The 22,773-nt window shown below is 32.7% G+C and overlaps 1 protein-coding gene and 1 long non-coding RNA gene across 2 annotated transcripts in view; both read left to right on the forward strand.

Annotated features, from left to right (window-relative positions):
- Positions 1 to 22,126, forward strand: part of LOC132731953 (STE20-related kinase adapter protein alpha-like) — a 33,434-nt gene extending 11,308 nt beyond the window's left edge. Inside the window, exons 2-13 of the mRNA XM_060718259.1 lie at positions 2,468 to 2,592; positions 5,016 to 5,096; positions 6,177 to 6,291; positions 10,689 to 10,813; positions 11,362 to 11,470; positions 12,065 to 12,188; positions 12,578 to 12,749; positions 13,477 to 13,581; positions 14,623 to 14,716; positions 15,271 to 15,412; positions 18,153 to 18,277; positions 21,066 to 22,126. Coding sequence (XP_060574242.1) covers positions 2,581 to 2,592; positions 5,016 to 5,096; positions 6,177 to 6,291; positions 10,689 to 10,813; positions 11,362 to 11,470; positions 12,065 to 12,188; positions 12,578 to 12,749; positions 13,477 to 13,581; positions 14,623 to 14,716; positions 15,271 to 15,412; positions 18,153 to 18,277; positions 21,066 to 21,136 — 1,275 coding nt within the window. The 5' untranslated portion in view covers positions 2,468 to 2,580 and the 3' untranslated portion in view covers positions 21,137 to 22,126. The remainder of the gene's footprint in view (positions 1 to 2,467; positions 2,593 to 5,015; positions 5,097 to 6,176; positions 6,292 to 10,688; positions 10,814 to 11,361; positions 11,471 to 12,064; positions 12,189 to 12,577; positions 12,750 to 13,476; positions 13,582 to 14,622; positions 14,717 to 15,270; positions 15,413 to 18,152; positions 18,278 to 21,065) is intronic.
- On the forward strand, positions 8,879 to 10,062 carry LOC132731952 (uncharacterized). The gene is made up of 2 exons (XR_009625956.1): positions 8,879 to 9,536; positions 9,704 to 10,062. It is a non-coding gene; the product is annotated as an uncharacterized LOC132731952 (long non-coding RNA).
- Positions 22,127 to 22,773: the final 647 nt, after the last annotated feature.

Here is a 22,773-nt window from a genome sequence, read left to right on the forward strand (position 1 = left end):
TTGGATAAAGTTTCCAAGGTTTTTAAAAAAAAACTCGGAATTAAAAAAAAACCTAGTAAAACTGGTTTATTTCCAAGGTTTTTGAAGCAGTTTCCATGGTTTTTTTCATAAACCTCGGAAAATCTACACCCGGGTAATACAACATATTTATCTACAATGGAGATAATTGAAAACCTGGTTTCGTGGCATTGCCATGTTTCTTGTTTACTTTTAAAAACATTTTCAAAATTTTCATGAAAATAAGCATGAATCTGGAGGCGTGGCGTGCTGCTTAAAGATTTTGCGACTTTTTTAAATCAAACCACTTATCATTGCATACAATTACTGACAAATTGTTATATTTATCTTGTGTTTTGTTTCCGCAAGAACAACATAAACATTAACAAAAAAGTATAAATATAGATTTATATGATACATTGTAATTATACATACAAGACTAGTGTCCTGCAACTCATCGAAAGCATAAATTCTATCACCAAAATTATATTTTTTCTTATAACAATACATTTTTTCTCACTAAACATACTACCATATATTATAAAAATGAGGTATTTTAAGGTCCTTTGTGCCTTCCTAGCAGTCCTTCGTGCCTCCTTAGCGGTCCTACAACTCATGGAAAGCATAATTCTATCACCAAAATTATATTTTTTCTTAAAATTATACATTTTTTGTCATTTAAACATACTACCATATATTATAAGAATTTCTTAGGAGGTACTTTAAGGTCCCTTGTGCCTCCTTAGCAGTCCTTTGTGAACCTGAGCAGTCCTTAGCGGTCCGGCAACTCATCGAAAGCATAAATTCTATCACCAAAATTATATTTTTTCTTAAAATTATACATTTTTTGTCACTAAACATACTACCATGTATTATAAGAATGCCCTAACAGGTATTTTAAGGTCCTTTGTGCCTCCCTAGGAAATATTTTAAGGTCTTTTGTGCCTCCCTTTGTTAGTGCACCTGAGCAGTCCTTAGCGGTCCGGCAACTCTTCAAAAACATAAATTTTACCACTAAAATTATATTTTTTCTTAAAATAATACATTTTTTGTCACTAAACATACTACCATGTATTATAAGAATGCCCTAGGAGGTATTTTAAGGTCCTTTGTGCCTCCCTAGGAAATATTTTAAGGTCTTTTGTGCCTCCCTAGCAGTCCTTTGCGCACCTGAGCAGTCCTTAGCGGTCCTGCAACTCATCGAAAGCATAAATTCTATCACAAAAATTATATTTTTTCTTACAATAATACATTTTTGTCTATTAACTTACTACCATATATTATAAGAATGTTCTAGGAGGGATTTTAAGGTCCTTTGTGCCTCCCTAGCAGTTGTTAGTGCACCTGAGCAGTCCTTAGCGGTCCGGCAACTCATCGAAAGCATAAATTCTATCACCAAAATTATATTTTTTCTTAAAATTATACATTTTTTGTCACTAAACATACTACCATGTATTATAAGAATGCCCTAGGAGGTATTTTAAGGTCCTTTGTGCCTCCCTAGGAAATATTTTAAGGTCTTTTGTGCCTCCCTAGCAGTCCTTTGGCACCTGAGCAGTCCTTAGCGGTCCTGCAACTCATCAAAAGCATAAATTCTATCACAAAAATTATATTTTTTCTTACAATAATACATTTTTGTCTATTAACTTACTACCATATATTATAAAAATGTTCTAGGAGGAATTTTAAGGTCCTTTGTGCCTCCCTAGCAGTTGTTAGTGCACCTGAGCAGTCCTTAGCGGTCCGGCAACTCTTCAAAAACATAAATTTTACCACTAAAATGATATTTTTTCTTAAAATAATACATTTTTTGTCACTAAACATACTATCTTGTATTATAAGAATGCCCTAGGAGGTATTTTAAGGTCCTTTGTGCCACCCTAGCTGTCTTTTGTGTATCTGAGCAGTCCTTAGCGGTCCGGCAAGTCATAAAATTTTCACCAAAATAATATTTTTTCTTAAAATTATAAAAAAAAATTCACTAAACATACTACCATGTATTATAAGAATGCCCTAGGAGGTATTTTAAGGTCCTTTGTGCCTCCCTAGTAGTCCTTTGTAGCTCCTTAGCAGTCCTTAGCGGTCCTTAGCAGTCCTTAGCAGTGTTTAGTAGGACCCTCATATATGCACAATTCTGTTTGTAACAGTAAGCTATTTGTGGATCTAGATCTTACCAAATAGTGTCAGAAGCGATTTCTTCAGATTATGTTAATGTCTTCATCGTGTCCTGAAAAAAAAAAAAATTTGTGTGAATTCTTCTCTTATTCTATATTTTCACCTTATCACCAGGACCAAAGTATTGACTGATTCCCAACAACAACAAAAAACACAAGAAATATATAAATCTTGTTTAGTAAGGTTTATTTGTGTACTTGTCCAGTAGTATTCAACTTTATACGATAGCCTCATATTATTTCTTAAAACAGTGAATTAAATCTATATAATATATTATTGGTATTATATATTTTAGGTTCTTTTGATAACTGCAATTGTCCTATCACTAACTGATTCATTTGCACACCTAAAGAAGAGGATATGTTAAAACTGACCAGGCTAGGGGACTGACTACAACATCCAGCATCAATGTCATTCTTGGTAAATAAATTTTCTCTTATTCTTAATGATATTTAGCATTGTAAAAAACAACTGATAGCATTAATAATGAACGATAATAACTTACATTAACCCTTATTATCCCCTAGACAAAGGTAAAGGGGGATATATATTTGAAATGGTCTCCGTCCTTGCAGTTGTATGTTCTTCCCAGTTTACTCCTAACATGCTACAGTGATTCTCTTTAAACTTTAACACTGACAGAAACAAAAACAAAAATGAAGAAATGTGAAGTGAAGAAGCTATCCAGCTGATGAGGTCCACCAATAAAGCTGAAAAGGAGCAACATGACTAAATTTTACAGTGTTGATTTGACTTACAACAAAACCCAGCCTAAAAAAAATATTTCATTTTTATAAATGTTCATTGTACACATACTGAAACAATTAACAATAATATTTATTTTACAGGTAGAAGTGAGTCAATTTGTAACTGCATATAAGTATCAGACTTGTTTTGTTACAGTTTAACAGCTTGTTTTATCATTTATGTTATAGTTGTTGTATACATGTATATACATCATATATTTTTATGCCCCAAGATTAATTGATCAGGTGGACATTGTCTTTGGTCTGTCTGTATTTGGTGTTTTTTGTTTGTTTTTTTTTGTTTGTTTTTTTTTTTTTGGGGGGGGGGGGGGGTCTCATTTTTGCCAAAAAACCTTTAACTTTATTCAGGTACTTGACAGTGCTTCCACCTAGTCTCCAATCTTCACCTGTGCATGCACCTTGATTAGCTCCATCCACCAAACCCACTTGAGGTAACAGGGTCATGGTAACCAGGAGATGGGTGTTTCATGGTGTTTATTCAAATGTCGCACTTGTTCATTTTTTAAATTTTATTAAAATTTTTAATTTTCATTTTTTTAAAAGAGGACATTTCATTTTTGTTTAAATTGAAACATGTTTGATTCAAATTTTATTAAATAATTTGCCACAAGCTGAAGTTGCCTAGATTTTATACTTTGCTTTGTTTTTTTGTTGTTCAATTTTTATATGCATATCTATTTAATAGACTTACCCTGGAATTAAGAATATTTTGGGTTTTTTTAGCTGATTTGTAGGTACAAACAAACCTTTGAAAATAAGTGCAACAGGTTGACTAATCCATTGTAACAGGTAATGCACTGTGAAGCTATAACAGTAAAAAGTTTGTACCTATGGATTAGTTTGGTGAGTTCCGGATAACATCTAGTATTGGGAGCAGGAATTCAATATCTTTAATATATAGATATTAGGTTAATACAATACAATGACGTTGAAAACTGTTATCAGCATACAAAATGTACAGTAACTGGAAAATTACGGTATTTTGAATAACCTTAGTGGAACACTGTAATAAAATTTATCCTGTGAAGAAGTAATTGCTTGAAATTATTGAATCATTTTATCTCAATTTATGTTGTCTTAAAGTAAATTCAAAGATATATGTAGGAGAAATGTTCATTAATTATTTGCTGATTATTATGTTTGAACAAACCCAAAGTAAGAAAGACATAAAGCTTTTGAAGATATAACAGATGTCATCAAATGATTCTGATTATCAGAATTTTTAAAATCATCTAATATTAAAATGATATGTTAATTAATTTCTTTTGATGTTTGATAAATACCTCTGTTAATTAAAATGCAAAGATTACACCCTCAGCTTTTGTTATTATGAAGAAGTCACATTGTTAGAACTTCTTTCCAAATTTGTTGTTTCGGAGTATGCCATTGAAATGTTTCAAATACTGCAGGAAACACCTTTCTTTGCTCTTAAAGCACTGTAAATGCTCATTGCCACTTTATTAATTGATTGCAAGTGTGCTTTATATATGAAGATAATTAAGAAATATTTTAATTGGATATGTTGCACAAAGCTTTGCTTAAGCTGTGCAAAATTTTCTCTCCCCCTCCCCTTCAAAATAAAAAGCTTTAGAATTTTAGAACTTTTATTGTTTTATTGATTGAAATATCTGTTATATTTAATAAAGGACTGGTGATTTTTCAGTTGATTAATGGATGTCATAATAAAAAATTATCATCTAGAATTTCTTTTATTCTTTTCATCAATCTTAAAATGTCTTCCCACCTCCAAACAAGGTGAAGTTTTTTTTTCAATTTGATAACGAATCTTTTCAACATAAATTCATATTGTGCTCATCTTTGATATGGAATATTTTCAACATAACTTCATTTGTGTTCATATTTGAAAGATAATATTTTCAACATTAATTCATTTCTTTTTCATCTTTGATATGGAATATTTTTCAACATAAATTCATCTTGTGTTCATCTTTGATGAGTTAATAATTTCAACATAAATTCATCTCTTCATTTACTTATGAAATGCTTTGTTTTCAATGTTTCTTTGATATAATGAATGTAAATTCATATATAATTGGCATTATCAATTCCTTACAGAATTGTAGCAGATCAAGTGAAAAAGTATCAAGTCCAACAGACTCCCCACCATATGACAAGGAAAAATATTTGAAAAGCAAGGTATTTTGTTCTTCCTTTCTCTGTGTTATCAATTTGATTAGAACCTTGTTTCTAGGTAAGTCTTATACATGTATGATGTAAGATTACATGCTGTGGGTTTGAATCTCGACAGGGACTTTGAATTCTTTCATGTGAGGAAGCTATCCAGTTAGCATATGGAACGTTGATGGTTCTACTTAGATGCCCGTTCGTGCCTGAAATAATACACGGAAGGGCACCTGAGGTCTTCCTCCACCAGTATTGCGGGAAGTTGCCATATGGGCTATACTCTGTTGGTGAGATGTAAAACCCAATCAGACGAACAAACATGTAAGATTACAGAAATTTGGTGGTTTTACACATTGGTTATGTCATGATGTGTTGAAATAATGCACAAAATTGTACAAGAGGTTCTTCTTTTTCTTCAAGTAAAAGTTGAAAAGTGCTTTATGTAATTCTAAAGTTAAAAACTTAAATGCTGAAAAAACAGCTACATGTATTTTGAAATTTTAAATGCAAATTGACTACTTACAGTTAGAAATACATCATTATGCTTCAAACATATATGTATTTGCCAGATAAGGATAAATGTAGATCATACTTCAAAAAGGGGTAAACAACAATTGATATTTCTTACCAGCATGAAAAAAAAAATAGAATATTTAGAATAGCTTCAATGGGATGTAAGTCATAGTACTTTTTTATGGAAAGCACTTTTTTTAGTTCTGAAGATTTCTTGCTAGGAAATAATGAATTTATTCATAAAATTATATAGTTTGTTTCTCATTGATAACATCATTTGGTTTTCTTTTCATGAATATTTTGTTGGTTTGGTTTGGTTTTATGGTGCACCAACCAAAACCACCTCACCTGCTGGAGCTAAGAATTGCATAGACTCAATAAATTTGAACCCATTTAGTTCCCTCTTACGATCACGCAGGGATAAACAGTGGCTGCATTTCTGATGCCATGACCCCTCAGTCACAAGGGGGCTACCCCTCAACCACAAGGGGGCTACCCCTCAGTCACAAGGGGGACAATAAATCTAAAAAATTGTTTGCTAAGTTTTGCTCTAAAGTTGCTTTTCTTTTTGGTTTGCAGGACCAGAATGCAACATCTCCTGTAGGTAGCCAGAATTCTAGCAAAGGGGATTTCCCAAATATAATGTTGGAATATGGCAATGAACCATTGCAATATGATATTTATACTACCATAGGTAAGTGTTTCAAGGCATTTAAATGATAAACATCTATAGAGAATAGGATCTGTCCTGAGTTATTTGACAAAATATTGTTTATATCACATAAAATACATCACAGGAGTGTAATAAAGCCATTTATTACATGCTTTTCGGTGGATTATAGAAATATATCAGTGATTTATAAACTGGTAATTTCACTGTTTGAAACAGTGAAATTATCAATTTGATAATTTCACTGTTTTGAATTTAAGCCCGTTACGTTGTCTCAGTGAAATACCAGCGTGCACAGTACTGGGTACCAACTTAATGACATGACGTCGTAAATGACGTCACGTTGTATTAGAATTTTGGGCGCTTTTCATTTATTACTAGGATAAAATGTCTTTTTAATCGTTTCTTAGCATGTAATAAAAAGAAAATGTGTTTAGTTTAGTGTTAGATCGAAATATATTTCACCTTGTGAACACCAAAAGTTCATATTTCACTTGTGGCTGCGCCACTCGTGAAATATACCTTTTGGTGCTCACTCGGTGAATATATTCCGATCTTACACTGAACTTAACAAATATCCTCTCTTTTATCATACACCCGTGCAGATTTTGCGACTCCGTAAATATGGTATTGCACGGCTGTGCATATATTTTGACGTGACGTCATTAGCGTCAGCAAACATAGTGTAAAGACGCGCTAAATAATAGCGTTATACTATAGGCGCGTCAATGAAAAATGACTCTTTTCTTTGATAAATAGAATATTGAATGAGTGTAAGTTCATTACTGAATTTATTGCACTTGTTGAATAAAATAATATTATGCTCGCCAGAGGCTGGCATAATATAATTTTATTCAACTCGTGCAATAAATTCAGTATTGAACTTACACTCATTCAATATCCTCTATTTAATACGAAAAATATTACACTAGTGTAAATTCACTTTGATGTGACGTCGTTTGTATTATATACGAAGATAGCGTTAAAGCGCAGTTATGGTAGCATTACACCATAGGCGTGTAATTAAAAAGATTGTTTTTAATTGTAAGCTGTTCTTATTTTGCACATGTGATAAATAGAATATTATATTTGTGTAGATGCAATACTTAATTTATTGAACTCATTGAATTAAACAATATTATTCTCAACATAGGCTCACATAATATGATTTTATTCAACATGTTTGATAAATTTAGAATTAAACCTACACTTATTCAATATCCTCTATTTATGAAACATCCAAAAACTGTTACTAAGCAGAACTTTTCAAAGCTTTATGTAGTTTTTAGCTCGACTATTCGATAAGAATAAGTAGAGCTATTGCAGTCACCCGAGCATCGGCGTCGGTGTCGGCGTAACCACTTATGTTAAAGTTTTTGTAATAGTTCAAATATTTTCAAAGTCCATTGACATATGGCTTTGAAACTTTGCACACTTGTTCACCATCATGACCCCAACCTGTAGACAGGAGGAGGTAACTCTATCAAGCATTTTGACAGAATTATGCCCCTTTTTCGACTTAGAATTTACGTTAAAGTTTTTGTAATAGTTCAAATATTTTCAAGTCCATTGACATATGGCTTTGAAACTTTGCACACTTGTTCACCATCATGACCCCAACCTGTAGACAGGAGGAGGTAACTCTATCAAGTATTTTGACAGAATTATGCCCCTTTTCGACTTAGAATTTACGTTAAAGTTTTTGTAATAGTTCAAATATTTTCAAAGTCCATTGACATATGGCTTTGAAACTTTGCACACTTGTTCACCATCATGACCCCAACCTGTAGACAGGAGGAGGTAACTCTATCAAGCATTTTGACAGAATTATGCCCCTTTTTTCGACTTAGAATTTACGTTAAAGTTTTTGTAATAGTTCAAATATTTTCAAAGTCCATAGACATATGGCTTTGAAACTTTGCACACTTGTTCAACATCATGACCCCAACCTGTAGACAGCAGGCGGTAACTCTATTAAGCATTTTGACAGAATTATGCCCTTTTTCGACTTAGAATTTACGTTAAAGTTTTTGTAATAGTTCAAATATTTTCAAAGTCCATTGACATATGGCTTTGAAACTTTGCACACTTGTTCAACATCATGACCCCAACCTGTAAACAGGAGGAGGTAACTCTATCAAGCATTTTGACAGAATTATGCCCCTTTTTCGCCTTAGAATTTACGTTAAAGTTTTTGTAATAGTTCAAATATTTTCAAAGTCCATTGACATATGGCTTTGAAACTTTGCACACTTGTTCACCATCATGACCCCAACCTGTAAACAGGAGGAGGTAACTGTATCAGGCATTTTTTTTACTATCAAGCACTAAGAATAGTCGAGCATGCTGTCCTACCGACAGCTCTTGTTCTTGTGCAAGTTTCATAAATGTTGTTGGATTTTCCCATATTTAAGACCTTGCTTTAAATCAGCTCCAAAATAAGTCTTTGAATTAGACCGTGCTTGCAACATTTTCAATGTTGTTTTGGGGTGCTTTTAGGAACTCTGCTTTCTCTATTTTGTATTTTATTTATTTGCATTAGGATCTGACAGTCACCAATAGAAGGTCATTTATAGTGAAATTATTTTTATCCAGAGTTCGTGTCTTCTGCATTTATTATGCCCCCGCCATATAATGGCAGGGGCATATAGTGTTACCCTGTTCCGTCATTCCGTCATTCCGTCATTCCGTCCTTCCGTCATCATCAGTTTCCGTTCATTATCTTAATAACCCTTGCACATATTGAACTCAAATTTGACATATGGATATGTCATGAGAAAATACAGGTCAAGTTCGAAATTGGTCATGGTTCGATGATTTTTGGCAGAGTTATGCCCCTTTTACATTGAAAATAATATGAAATTTTCAGTTTCCGTTCATTATCTCCCAAACGGTTCAAAACATTCAATTCAAAATTGACATATGGATATGTCATGAGAAAATACAGGTCAAGTTCGAAATTGGTCATGGTTCGATGATTTTTGGCAGAGTAATGCCCCTTTTACTTTGAAAATAATATGAAATTTTCAGTTTCCGTTCATTATCTCCCGAACGGTACAACACATTCAACTCAAACGTGACATATTGATATGTCATGAGAAAATACAGGTCAAGTTCAAATTTGGTCATGGTTTGATGATTTTTGGCAGAGTTATGCCCCTTTTACTTTGAAAATAATATGAAATTTTCAGTTTCCATTCATTAACTCCCCAATGGTACAACACATTCAACTCAAACTTGACATATGGATACGTCAAAGGAATGCGCAGGTAAAAAAAAAGTTCAAATTTGGTCATGGTTCAATGATTTTTGGCAGAGTTATGCCCCTTTCACTTTGAAAATAATATGAAATTTTCAGTTTCTGTTCATTATCTCCCCAATCGTACAACACATTTAGCTCAAACTTGACATATCGATACGTCTAAGAAATGCGCAGGTCAAGTTCAAATTTGGTCATGGTTCAATGATTTTTGGCAGAGTTATGCCCCTTTTACTTTGAAAATAATATGAAATTTTCAGTTTCTGTTTATTATCTCCCCAACAGTATTAAACATTCAACTCAAATTTGACATATTGATACGTCAAAGGAATGCGCAGGTCAATTTCAAATTTGGTCATGGTTCGATGATTTTTGGCAGAGTTATGCCCCTTTCACTTTAAAAATAATATGAAATTTTCAGTTTCCGTTTATTATCTCCCCAACAATATTACACATTCAACTCAAATTTGACATATGGATATGATTTTGGAATGCGCAGACCAAGTTCGAATCTGGTCATGGTTCAATGATTTTTGGCAGAGTAATGCCCCTTTCACTTTGAAAATGATATGAAATTTACAGTTTCTGTTTATTATCAACCCAACAGTGTTACATATTCAACTCAAAATTGACATATGGATATGTCAAAGGAATGCGCAGGTCAAGTTGGAATTTGGTCATGGTTCGATGATTTTTTAGCAGAGTTATGTCCCTTTCACTTTGAAAATAATATAGATACATCTTAGGAATAAGCAGTTTAAGTTTGAATTTGGTGGTGGTTCAATGATTTTAGACAAACTTATCTTTCCTGAATGTTGGAAAAATTTTGAACTTTCAGTTTCAGCACTCATACTTTTGTGGAAATGTATATAGCCATTATGTTGGCTACAAATATGCAATATGCTATTTTTAAAAGGTTAAGACTGAATTATAATTTCAGTGCCTTGAACATTGTATAAAAATGGTTTGTGTTAACATTGAAAAGTTTTAAGGGCTTTGAACTAAGAATGAAAAAAATAATTTGTGCAAACAAATTTGGAACTAAATATTATAACATTTGAAATTTTGGCTGCATGCGGGGGCATCCGTGGCATGATGACACATTTCTAGTATAAAAATCATTTACCAAATGGAGTGTGAAGTAAATTTTCTGTTTCTTCAGGTAAAGGTTGTAATGAGGCTGCTACTATATCAGTGGCTAAACACATCGCCTCAGGTCATAATGTGGCCATCAGACAGGTGGATCTTGACAAATTAGAGAATGAAGCAAGTGTGAATTCTGTCCAGGTAAGTTTTCTACACATTCTTTTCAGCATTTTGGGAATGCCACCTGTACTATTGGAATTGGGGAAAAATTATAGTAAAATGTCCAAATTGTGAATTTTAGAGTAACTAACAGAAACTGTTGTAACACTACATTTGTTACATATGCGTTGATTTTAATACCCCTGTATGATGAAAATGGAGAGGCATTTGAGTTTTGTCCTTTTTAAAGTTTAATGAAAAGGTCTTTTGTAATCTTTAACAGTTTTATTACTATATAAATGTCTTGTGATATTCAGAATGAGAGCAATCTGTCATTTATTTTCTGATATTAATAAAACCAATAAGCGGCTGAAGTTTTTTAATTGACATGCCTATTTATCCTTTTTGGTGATGTCCATTTATCAATTTGAGGGATATCAAAAAGTTTGTCACCCAGCAGTATAGACCATTGACAAACTGCACTAATGTGCAATATGGCCTGCCTTAGCCACTATAAAAGTCGCTGAAGGTGTTTCTTCATGGCACCTTTCATGGCAGGGATTGATATAAAATCTTGTTGAATGTTTCAGAATGAGATAGTGTTGTGTAGGCAGCTTAACCATGAAGCTATCTTACCATACTATACCTCGTTTGTACACAATAATGAAGTCTGGACCATTATGCCTTTAATGGCTTACGGTAATTGTTTCTTGAAATATTCATTACCAAAATAATTTTTAAATGATGGTTATTGTACATTAAGATTTTCCATGTGGAAATGTTTTATAAAAATTTTTTGTTCCATCAAGTAAGCAAGGATGAATTGATTATTTTATTTTTCGTTGTATTCTCAGTCAATGTGTAGTTGGAATTTGACAGCCGACCTTGCTTTATAGGGAGATAATCCGGTTTGTTATCAGGAGGTTACTAGTTTGATCCTTATATGAGGCCAAAATTTTTCAGTGAAAGTTTATCTGGGACTTGAAAAAAGTGTGATGGTCAGTTGTCTCTTACCACTGAAATCATTTTGGATTTGCAGTCAGGTCACTTGCAGAGAAATTAGTTATTACTGGTAATTTATCCAGGAAAGCAGATAGAGTGAACTGACCATCAGGAAATGACCAAAAAATGTGTTAAAATAGGCGTTAAATACAGATAAACAGACAATAGGCTGAGTTTGATTGAGACTTGAATTCTTTAAGAATGAAATCATGAAAACAATAATTATGCTTATTTATGCTGTATTGTCTTTCATGTATATCTTGTGATTTATGATTCATATTTATGTTATAGGTTCATGCAGAGATTTGATGCATGCATATTTTACCAGTGGGTTGCCAGAACAAGCGATTGCTTATATACTAAGAGATATTCTAAATGCGTTAGAATACCTTCATACTAAAGGGATAATACACAGGTTATTACAAACATTCTAGATGTTTTTATATGTATATTTTCAAATTATGCCTATTATGGTAGAAACAAGGGCATGTTTTATAAATTATTCATTATTCTGCACATAATTTTGTAGTACATATAGTATGTATGTTATAAATTTAGTGACTAATGATTAAACATTGAAATGACTAATGATTAAACATTGAAAAAGTGTTACAAACGGCCACAAGAAAGAACCATGTCTTTTAATGTTTGTTACGAAACTTATGATAGAAGTTGTTGTATATCTGAATATATGACAATTCTCAGGAGGTAGATTAGCATATTATATTACGCAAATATTAGAATATCCATTTGTTATCATCCAATCAAATTGCAGGAATATAATTATTTTATGTACCTTTTCAGGGGAGTGAAATCTAGTCACATACTTATATCAGCTGCGGGTCGTGTGTGTTTGTCGGGTATGAGAAATGCCTTTCAACTTTTACAGCATGGAGAATTGCGGAAACTAGTGTATACATATCCAGACAATCCTCGAAAAATGCTCTGTTGGTTTAGTCCAGAAATACTTGAACAGGTATTACTCTTGACGTTTGGTATATTATATTCCATTGGAAAGTATTTCATATTCCATGGAAAATAAGTATTTGGTGAAATGAAATCCATGTGTACAGTAGTGGTTATGCTAAATATATATTCACAGTACATGACTAAAGTACCTGTTAGTACAGTTGTCAGGTGAAAAATGGATTTTTGACTATCATGTTAACATATATCTGTTGAATAATTTTGAAAAGATTAAGAAACTATATACGCTTGCAGACTAAACATTGATACCATATTCTTTATTGTTGTAGATAATATGTGGTTTTGATTTGAGTTATGCTGGAAATATTTTTCTGTGGTTAAATTGTGTTTATTTTATTGTTGTGAAAGGCCTTCATGGCTGACCAGGCCTCTTTGACAAGTTATTAAAGTAGTTGACTTTGAAATCAATTGCCCCTCATCTGTGACTGTGAGTTTGAATCAGGTTAGGGACTTAAGATTCTTTCATATAAAAATGCCATCCAGCTTAGCTCACAGAAGGTCAATGGTTATTATAAGGTGCCATGTGTGCTTATGCCTGAATTAATGCACAGAAGGATTCCTGAGAATGTTCTCCACCAAGACAGCTGGAATGTTACCAGATGACCTTTACAGTGATGGTAAGAATTTAAAAAACTAGATGTTAAGTGATGATGATTCACATGATTAATTTTTGCAGTTGAGTGGTGTTTATACATGAATGTATTTCACCATTTCAGAATTTGAGTGGTTATGATACAAAGTCAGACATCTATAGTCTTGGTATAACAGCTTGTGAACTGGCCAATGGTTATGCTCCATTTACTGATATGCCCGCCACACAGGTAAGTTGAATGTTGTGACAGATTATAACCATTAACCGGCTGATGGCAACTGATTTCACCCATGTATCCAGTGCAGAACAAGGTCAGCCGGCTGATCATGGTCGTCACTGCTTACTATTCAGTCAGTACATATTTTGAAATTTTCCGTGAAAATAATTAAATAATGTGTGGTTTTGTGTAGATTTAAAACTGGACAAGTTCATTTAAGTTATTTGGCTGGTTAAGGGTAAAAGAAATTGATTTAGGTGGTGCACTTATGAAATTATTTGATTATTTTTTAGTCATCTCATGTCAAATAGCTCATTTAACTAAGCTTGTACCAGTACTTGTTTTAAACATCAATAAATGCCAAATTTGTTTCAACTTACACTATTGTTATACCAGTGATAAAATATTGTTGTACAAATGATCCCACTATTGTAACACTGTACACAAATTTATAGGCCTATTACTTAGTATCAGAAGATGAAGAAATTTGTATGTGACTTTATGACTACCGTTCTTTTAAATTGAGTCTAGAGAAAAAAAAATGTATAATTTTTTCATTCTCCAAAGTGTATGTTTGTTTATTCAATTTGGTTTTAAAGTCAATTTTAATATCTTGGGGATCTGTCCACCTAAACACAGCTATCCTGGATAACCAATCAGTATTATTAGTAATAATGAATATCTCTGCAAGTGTCCTTCTACTAGACTATTAATCACACATGACATCTGAATCAGCAGTAAAAGACAAATATCCTTTAGACTTAATGTCAAGATCATTTTTCACGCAGAAATTTTGCCCTCGCCGAGGATTGAACCAGCTACCGTCGATAAAAAATCTGATTATCTCCCTTTTGAGCTAACTGGGCAGACTACGTCTATCAGTGTAAGGTTAGCCATACATTAATATACCATTGTCTGAATCCACGTTACTCATTTCATATATACTACATACACACACTGGTATATGGTAAATAGCCTGGGTTACCGAGGATGTAAATATACTATACATGCATAGCAGGTTCTACATACTTTATGGATCTTAATTATTTTCAGATGTTACTAGAAAAATTAAATGGAACAAAACCGGTGTTAGCCGATTGTACAACAATTGCAGATCTCACAGCCGATGAAAATGTCACAAACTCTGGTATGAAATGTTCAGCTAGCTTTACTGTAGAAAAAAAACCCTTAAAAGTTGATAATGGCTTTTATGTGCAGCTTTAATAAACATACCTAGGTCACCAGAACCCAAAGTTCACCACAAGATATTAATTGATTGAAGTTCTAAAAAATATAACAAAGACATATTTTTATTTAGTTTTTTATTGAACACTATTTCCTTATAGTAGCTCATTGATGTAGATTTATTTCATAACGGCAGCAGAACAAGGTCATTCAAAGCACATAGCTTATCTTACATCTAGGTGATGTATGGTAACTAGTATCTGTGCAAATGCTAAAATATCCAGGTTGATAATTTTGTGTAAGAATATAATATGAGCAGCGTCAAGACAAAACCAACATAGTGGGTTTGCAACCAGCATGGATCCAGACCAGATCAGGGTCCATGCTGTTCGCTATCTGATCTTCTACTTGTTATAGGGTTTGTAAGCTAACAGCATGGATCCATGCTGGTTGCAAACGCATTACGTTGGTTTTGTCATGATGCGGCTCATATATATATATATTTCATACACACAGATGTTCCAGAGGATTCTGGTATAGATAACGTGTCAGGCTCCATCCAGAAGAACAGTGCCCTAGGTTATGCCTATAATAGAACATTCACCCAGAACTTTCACCAGTTTGTAGAACTGTGTCTAGAACGAGATCCGGACAGAAGGTAGATATTTATGAATTAAATGTTTATTTATACAGTAAAGACTGTCTTAGCGACCCCCTGTATATAGCGACGTTCTGTCTTTAGTGACCATAGTTAGGTGCGCCGAACAGTATTTACTATATAAATGGTCTGTTTGTAGCGACTCCCTGTCTAATCCGTACAACGACCATGATTTAGTCACCCGTTACGGTATTTGAGCCGTGAACAGCGACTTTAGCAAGGGGAGCAAGGCTTGAACTAGGTAACGACTTTGGCGAAGAAGTCGCCTTCGGATCAGCGACTTTGCTTCAAGTTCAAAGAGATTTTGAAGTCGCCCGATTTTTATAATTTTCCGTCATACTTATTTACGCCGCTAGGTCTGTTAATAATTTGTTTACCTGTCAATTACAACCAATTACCGTTAATCCGCTAATTAAGAACGCGTGTCAACATCAACACAGTTCAATACACGCCGCAAGTCAAGAGTTCACTATGTTTATCTTTCTCATTACGTATTCATGCGATTGACGAATCAGAACGCGCGTTGTATCTACGGCAGTTTGCATTGACCAATCGGCGACACGCTTATACACTGTGGCTGTTTGTTGACAATTACACAAAATGGCGACAGATTCAATCAATTTTCGCCGATAAAATGATTAAAGACACCTGCATATAAATAATTGCTGCGGTGTTTTGGCGAGTAAAGATAAACAATGCCAAACGTCTTAAAGGTGTGGTTATGTTTGAAACCTCGATTGTTATTTTTTTCGGAGCACTTATCTCTAGAAATTATGTGCAGATTTGTATCAAATGTTTTATTAATACATTGAACTCCGTAAAGTAAACAGGCTGATTGAAAATTGAAATAAAACATTTTTTTTCAAAACAGATTTATCAATATAAATTACATTTTAATGAATATGTAACTTTTGAATACTAATGTTATGGTGTAGTTTATAATCTTAACCAATTATACATGCAATTTTAATACTCTCTTGTTTTTTATAAATGATATTTGATATATTTAATATCAATAAAAATATAATTAAACCCTTAGTATGGTACTATCCTGCTTTTCAACAAAATATTGGTATGATATGTTCATATATCCGAATTATGTAGAGACTGTCCACAGTGACTCCCTGTCTATAATGACCTTTTTTCTTTTCTCCCATCGAAGGTCACTGTAAACAGTCTTTACTGTATATTAAAAAAAAATTATTTAAAAAAACCCAAACAATACAGTGAAGTGGGCAAAGAAAGTAATTTTCACATTGTAAACAGCACTTACAGCCCATGTAAATTACCTAAAAGAAGACAAAATATGCAAAAAAAAACAGTCATTTCTGTATGACAAACGCAGTAGAAATATGCTGCAAAATCAGTTATTAATTGCAAATAATATGTACATTATTACTGGAATCTTGAATCATTTTACTTTTCCTAAAATCTTAGTACATTTTTTTGAAATTTGGTTTTCGTGAAATATTTTGGCTCATCTGGAGGCATGCAGCTTTAACATATTTACATCAAGCTTTGAGAAATCAGTAATGTTCCATAGATTATACAGTTTTGTTGTGTACTAGTATTGTTTTACTCAAATTTTCAAATAGTTGTAGATTCAAAAGCCAGTCTTATATTTACTTATTGTGCCCCCACGTTAGTGGCGGGCATTTAGATTTACCCTTGTCCGTCCGTCCTTCCGTCCGTCCGTCCGTTCACTTTTGTGTCACACGTAACTCAAAAAGTATTTGACCTAGAGTCATGAAACTTTACAGGAATGTTGATCAGCATGTGTAGTTGTGCACCTGGGTATTTTCGTCTGGATATTTTTAGTATTTTCAGAGTTATTGCCCTTGCCTTAGTAAAATTTTGCAATTTTCAACTTGTGTCGCACGTAACTCAAAAAGTATTTGACCTAGAGTCATGAAACTTTACAGGAATGTTGATCAGCATGTGTAGTTGTGCACCTGGGTATTTTCGTCTGGATATTTTTAGTATTTTCAGAGTTATTGCCCTTGACTTAGTAAAATTTTGCAATTTTCAACTTGTGTCGCACATAACTCAAAAAGTATTTGACCTAGAGTCATGAAACTTTACAGGAATGTTGATCAGCATGTGTAGTTGTGCACCTGGGTATTTTCGTGTGGATATTTTTAGTATTTTTAGAGTTATTGCCCTTGACTTAGTAAAATTTTGCAATTTTCAACTTGTGTCGCACGTAACTCAAAAAGTATTTGACCTAGAGTCATGAAACTTTACAGGAATGTTGATCAGCATGTGTAGTTGTGCACCTGGGTATTTTCGTCTGGATATTTTTAGTATTTTCAGAGTTATTGCCCTTGACTTAGTAAAATTAGTAAAATTTGGCAATTTTCAACATGTGTCGCACGTAACTCAAAAAGTATTTGACCTAGAGTCATGTAACTTTACAGGAATATTGATCAGCATGTGCAGTTGTGTACCAGGTATTTTCGTCTGGATTTATTTAGTATTTTTAGAGTTATTGCCCTTCACTTAGAAAATTTTTGTAATTTTCAACTTAAGTCGCAAGCTTCTCAAAAAGGATTTGACATAGTCATTAAACCTTATGGGCAGGTTGCCCAGCATATTTTAGATTTGCATCTGGGGTTTCGCTTGTGGATTTTTCCAGTATTTGTAGAGTTATTTCCCTTGACTTTGTAAAAAGATTGACAGAACAGTGGCGCGGTGGGGGCACCCGTGTCCTATGGACACATTTCTAGTTTTACTATTTCAGGCCTACAGCAACCATTCTACTAAATCATCCATTCCTAAAGAATCTGAGAAAAAGGTGTACATCTGTGTTACCGTCATTGCTTCATCCGGTTACACCACTTCTTGATGTTTCCAAACTACCAAAAGGTAAAATTTGATTTACCCAAATCCTTTATTTTTATTACCTACCATAAATCAAAATGCCAAATTAAATGTGTGTGTTTAATACAGTGATATTGCAATCATATAGGGGAAAATTTAATGTATCATTATTTTTTTTTTACTCATACAGGCATTTAAGTAGAACAATAAACCATCTGTGTAACACATTTGACAGCTGTATCAAATGTAAAATAATTGAAAAATGAACATTGGAGGTTTTTTTATTCATTTGTTTTTTTCTGAATGGAGTGAATTTTTGAATGGAGTGATTGTATGATGGATGGATGGATAGATGGATGAAAGGAAGAGAGAAAGAAAGAAAGAGTGGAAGAAAGAAAGAAAATAAGGAAAATGAAAGAAAGAATGAAGGAAAGAAAGAAAGAAAGAAAAATGGATGTATGTAAGGATGGAAGGAAGGAAGGAAGGGGAAGAAAAGGAAGGAAGGAATATTTATAAATAAATCAATGTTGTTATATTAGATGGCACATTATCATCATGTGACATTAAAGGGACTCCACTGACATAAAGGGACTTAAAATATTTTTTCGAGACTAGTTAATCATTTGATTTTGGTATGGAATAATATATTGTTTACAAAATTTCAGATTATTCTCTCAATCTGATTTCATAGAATAAATATTTTTATGGTGCAACACAACCAGAAAATGAAATGTTGCAAAGCTTTTCTTCCAAACTGGACAAAAATCCAAGCAAAAATTAATTGTATCTTCTGATCGCAAGATCAGTAAATACAAAGCTAACATCCACGGTCTAACACAAAATTTCCTCACAGACCTAACAACGCAAAGTAGTTCTTACTCAAAACTGCTTAAAAACCAGCAATTTAAAAGAAAGAATAATTTTTAATGCAGGCATTTAACGAATTACAGTGCATTCAAAGTTTAGATTAGTCAATAGAAATATGAGGTTACAATCACAAATTTCGCGGATGAATATCTTTTTTACCCAATAAAAAATGTTCGACTATTTCCGTAAAGCTTAATCAATGAAAATGCTATTTTTAGCTATGTCGATTACCGAATACTCCAGAGCGTAGTACACAAATAAATCTGACTGTCGAGTAGTGGAATATATACATGTCGGACTGTTTTTGCGAGAAGATTTCAGCTAAATTATTTTCATCAATGTTTAACAATAGGTTTATCGTCAACATAATACCTCGAAATTAATAAGGATTACAAACACGAAATGGAAATTCTCAATTTTTAATTACAATGTATGTGTTTTCATTCAAGCTACATACGTATTACTTCATCGTGGTGCAGAGGTAGTGAGCTCGTTTAGGGTGTGAGAGGACTAAGGTTCAAATCCTAGTCGAGGCAACCTTTTTTTAGTGTCTTTTTTAAGAAGTAGCCACGATATGCAAGGATAAAGTGAGGCTGTCATAAAAAATGAAAAATGATTTTTTGATGCAACTCTAGGCATGCAAATTCCATATGTATCAATCTAAAAAAAAAATCTAAACGCAGTCGCTGCGTAAGGTGAACTATAGTATATAAAAATAAACTTATACAGGAAAGATCAGAAAATATCACAGAGCATGCAGCCCTTTGATTTTCAATTTAATTCTTATGTTTTGCAGATTGTTCCAGTTTAAGTGCAACACTTGATCATTGCTTGAATTTCAAATTTAAGGTTTTTAGGCTTCTTATGCCCCCACAAAGTGGGTGCATATAGCGTTGCACTTGTCCGTCCGTCTGTCTGTCTGTCCGTCTGTCTTTCCGCACTCACAGGAGAGTAATTATGTGGCTAGAGGGACAATAGGTAACTGTTCTTTCTCTTTGATGTCATTCATTCCGTAATGCTTTTATGTGGCTATTTTCTTTTGTGTGGCTAAAAAGAACAATAGAGAGAACAATAGAGTAGCCACATAATTACTGTCCTGTGAGAACGTCCGTCCCTCCATACGTCTGTCCATCCGTACGTCCCGAAATCTTGTGAACGCAACTCCTCTTAAACCGGATGGCAGATTTTGCTTAAACTTCCAGGGATGAACAACCTTAATGTGTAGATGGTAGTAAAGGAAGGAAAGGAAGGAATTTTTGCTGCGACCAAATTTAACAGAATTATGGCCCTTTGTTGATTTTTTCACTATATACTATGTAGAAATTTTGTGAACGCAATTCCTCTTAAACCGGATGGCAGATTTTGCTTAAACTTCCAGGGATGAACAACCTTAATGTGTAGATGGTAGTAAAGGAAGGATTTTTTGCCGCGACCAAATTTAACAGAATTATGGCCCTTTGTTGATTTTTAGTTTTCAACTTGTGGCACATGTAGTCTAAAAAATATTTGACCTAGAATCATAAGATTGACAGAACAGTGGCGTGTGGGGGCATCCGTGTCCAATGGACACATTTCTAGTTTTTTACCTCAGTGGCATTCCTTTTATCTAACTGATATTAATTCTATATCTCTCATGTAGCTGTATATAATTTTAGAGAGCCTTTTCATTGCATAATTGTGATGTTTGTATAGTTTTATATACACGGCTGATGTCAATTTATGAAGAAATCTCACTTTTCTCTCTAAAAAAGAAAGTTTGCTGTATTATAAATTGGTTATAAATATTCCAGACAGGTTGGTTATATGACCATACATAAGTGTCAGTTTGCAATATAACCCTTGCCTTGTGGCTCGGGTTATATTTCCTAACAACTGTTTATCTAGGGTTGTATAACCAGTCAAAAATCTATATAATTAGTAGTATACTGGCATGTTTAATATATTTTAAAATGTTATATATTTGTAGATGATTCAGCAGTAGAAGACTTGGCAGAAGAAATGGAAGACCTACATTTTGATGAGGACTGGGAATTCTAGACACTTATACAATACTTAAATACTGATTCTGAAATTAACACCCTCAATACTTAGTCTATAAGTTACATCCTCAGTTAAATTTATTTGTAAAATTTTAGCCTTGTGGCTTATGAAATAATCTTTAGATTGTAAGACACAAAACTAACTTGTAGCTTGTTATTATTTGTTTATTGCAGTAGTTGTTACGCATTGCTTTTCATTATTTAACATAATTATATAACCAAAAGCTAGCATTAAGAGTAACAGTGCTGCATGTTTGTAACATCGCTTCTCATTTGATAATAGTGATGTTTATATAAAGTATATATGGCAGCTGCTGTCCATTTATGAATTTATTTCATTTTTTACAAGTACAGAAATATATATAATTCATTTGTTATAACATTTTTGACAAGTTATATGGCTGTATATAATCATTTATTATATACAGTTATTTATAAATGAAATATTGAAAAACATTTACGAAATAAAGTGCGTATTTTTATTTTCCGTATTTACACCTTTTACTTTACTGAAACATATTTACTGTATTTTCACTGGTGTTTTGCCAGACTAATTTCTTCCTAATTTTTAAACCAATACGCAAAATTAAGTAGAAGTATTAAGAATTGCAAGGTCAAAAAAAAGTGAAAAGTATATGATATAAAACAGAAAATAATTTTTTTTTCTAAAAAAAAAAGGTTTATTTACATTTTGTGATATGAAAATTATGATATTTTTTCACGAGTGGCAGTAGCCACTTATGAAATATCTATGTTCATACCACTTGATGAAAATAAATCCTATATTTATAGAAAAATCTTTAATATCCTTTTTTTGTATGCAAGATTACCATGACCATGCTGTTCTGGTTATATATGCTGACAACCGTTTATGTAGGACCATATAACCTTTCAGCAATCATTTTGTTAAGTTAACCAATAATATAAATTCAACACAACAGCTTGTATAATTCTTGATTTTTATTTCAATACCTTAAAACTCCATTATTTTTTAATACAAAAATGCTGATATTAGATAATAAATAATTAAATAATTTTAACGGATTCCCATAAATAAATTGAAGCTAGTAATAAACAAAGGTAACAATAGCTTTTTAATTTTCATTAGCATCATCAGAAAACAATTTTTGGTAATTTTTTTGAGGTTTACGCGCGTAGAAACCTTTGTTTCTTATTTTATAAAATATTTGAATTCATATAAATCCATGTTTATCATTAATTTTGTAATAAATTAAATTCATAGAAATTTTTTGCGTCAGATCTATAGTTTGTTCCACAGTTTAGTTAACTTATTTGCTTTGCTTTAGGCTTTTTTATTTTTAAATTTTGCTGCTTTGACTTTGAACAAAACTATTGCTGAAGGAGAACACTTTTGATGCATTGACAAATTTTCCTTCTTATACACAAATGGTCATAGAAATATTAATATATTTTTACTAAAAATCATACAAAACTTACTGAACACTGTTAGTTTTTTTATGAATATAGCAAAATAGTCTCATATCAGGCCAATGACAGTTTTTAAATACTGCATTTGATAAAACGACTCTTTTTGCCAGTGTTGATGTAGTATATTTAATTCATTTGAACTGTTGGTTTTAAAGTTAACACAAATTATTTGTTATTTATGTTTGA

Source organism: Ruditapes philippinarum, unplaced genomic scaffold (assembly GCF_026571515.1).
Source record: "Ruditapes philippinarum isolate M1 unplaced genomic scaffold, ASM2657151v2 ctg8514_1_1_1_1, whole genome shotgun sequence".
Taxonomy (NCBI): Eukaryota; Metazoa; Mollusca; class Bivalvia; order Venerida; family Veneridae; genus Ruditapes; species Ruditapes philippinarum.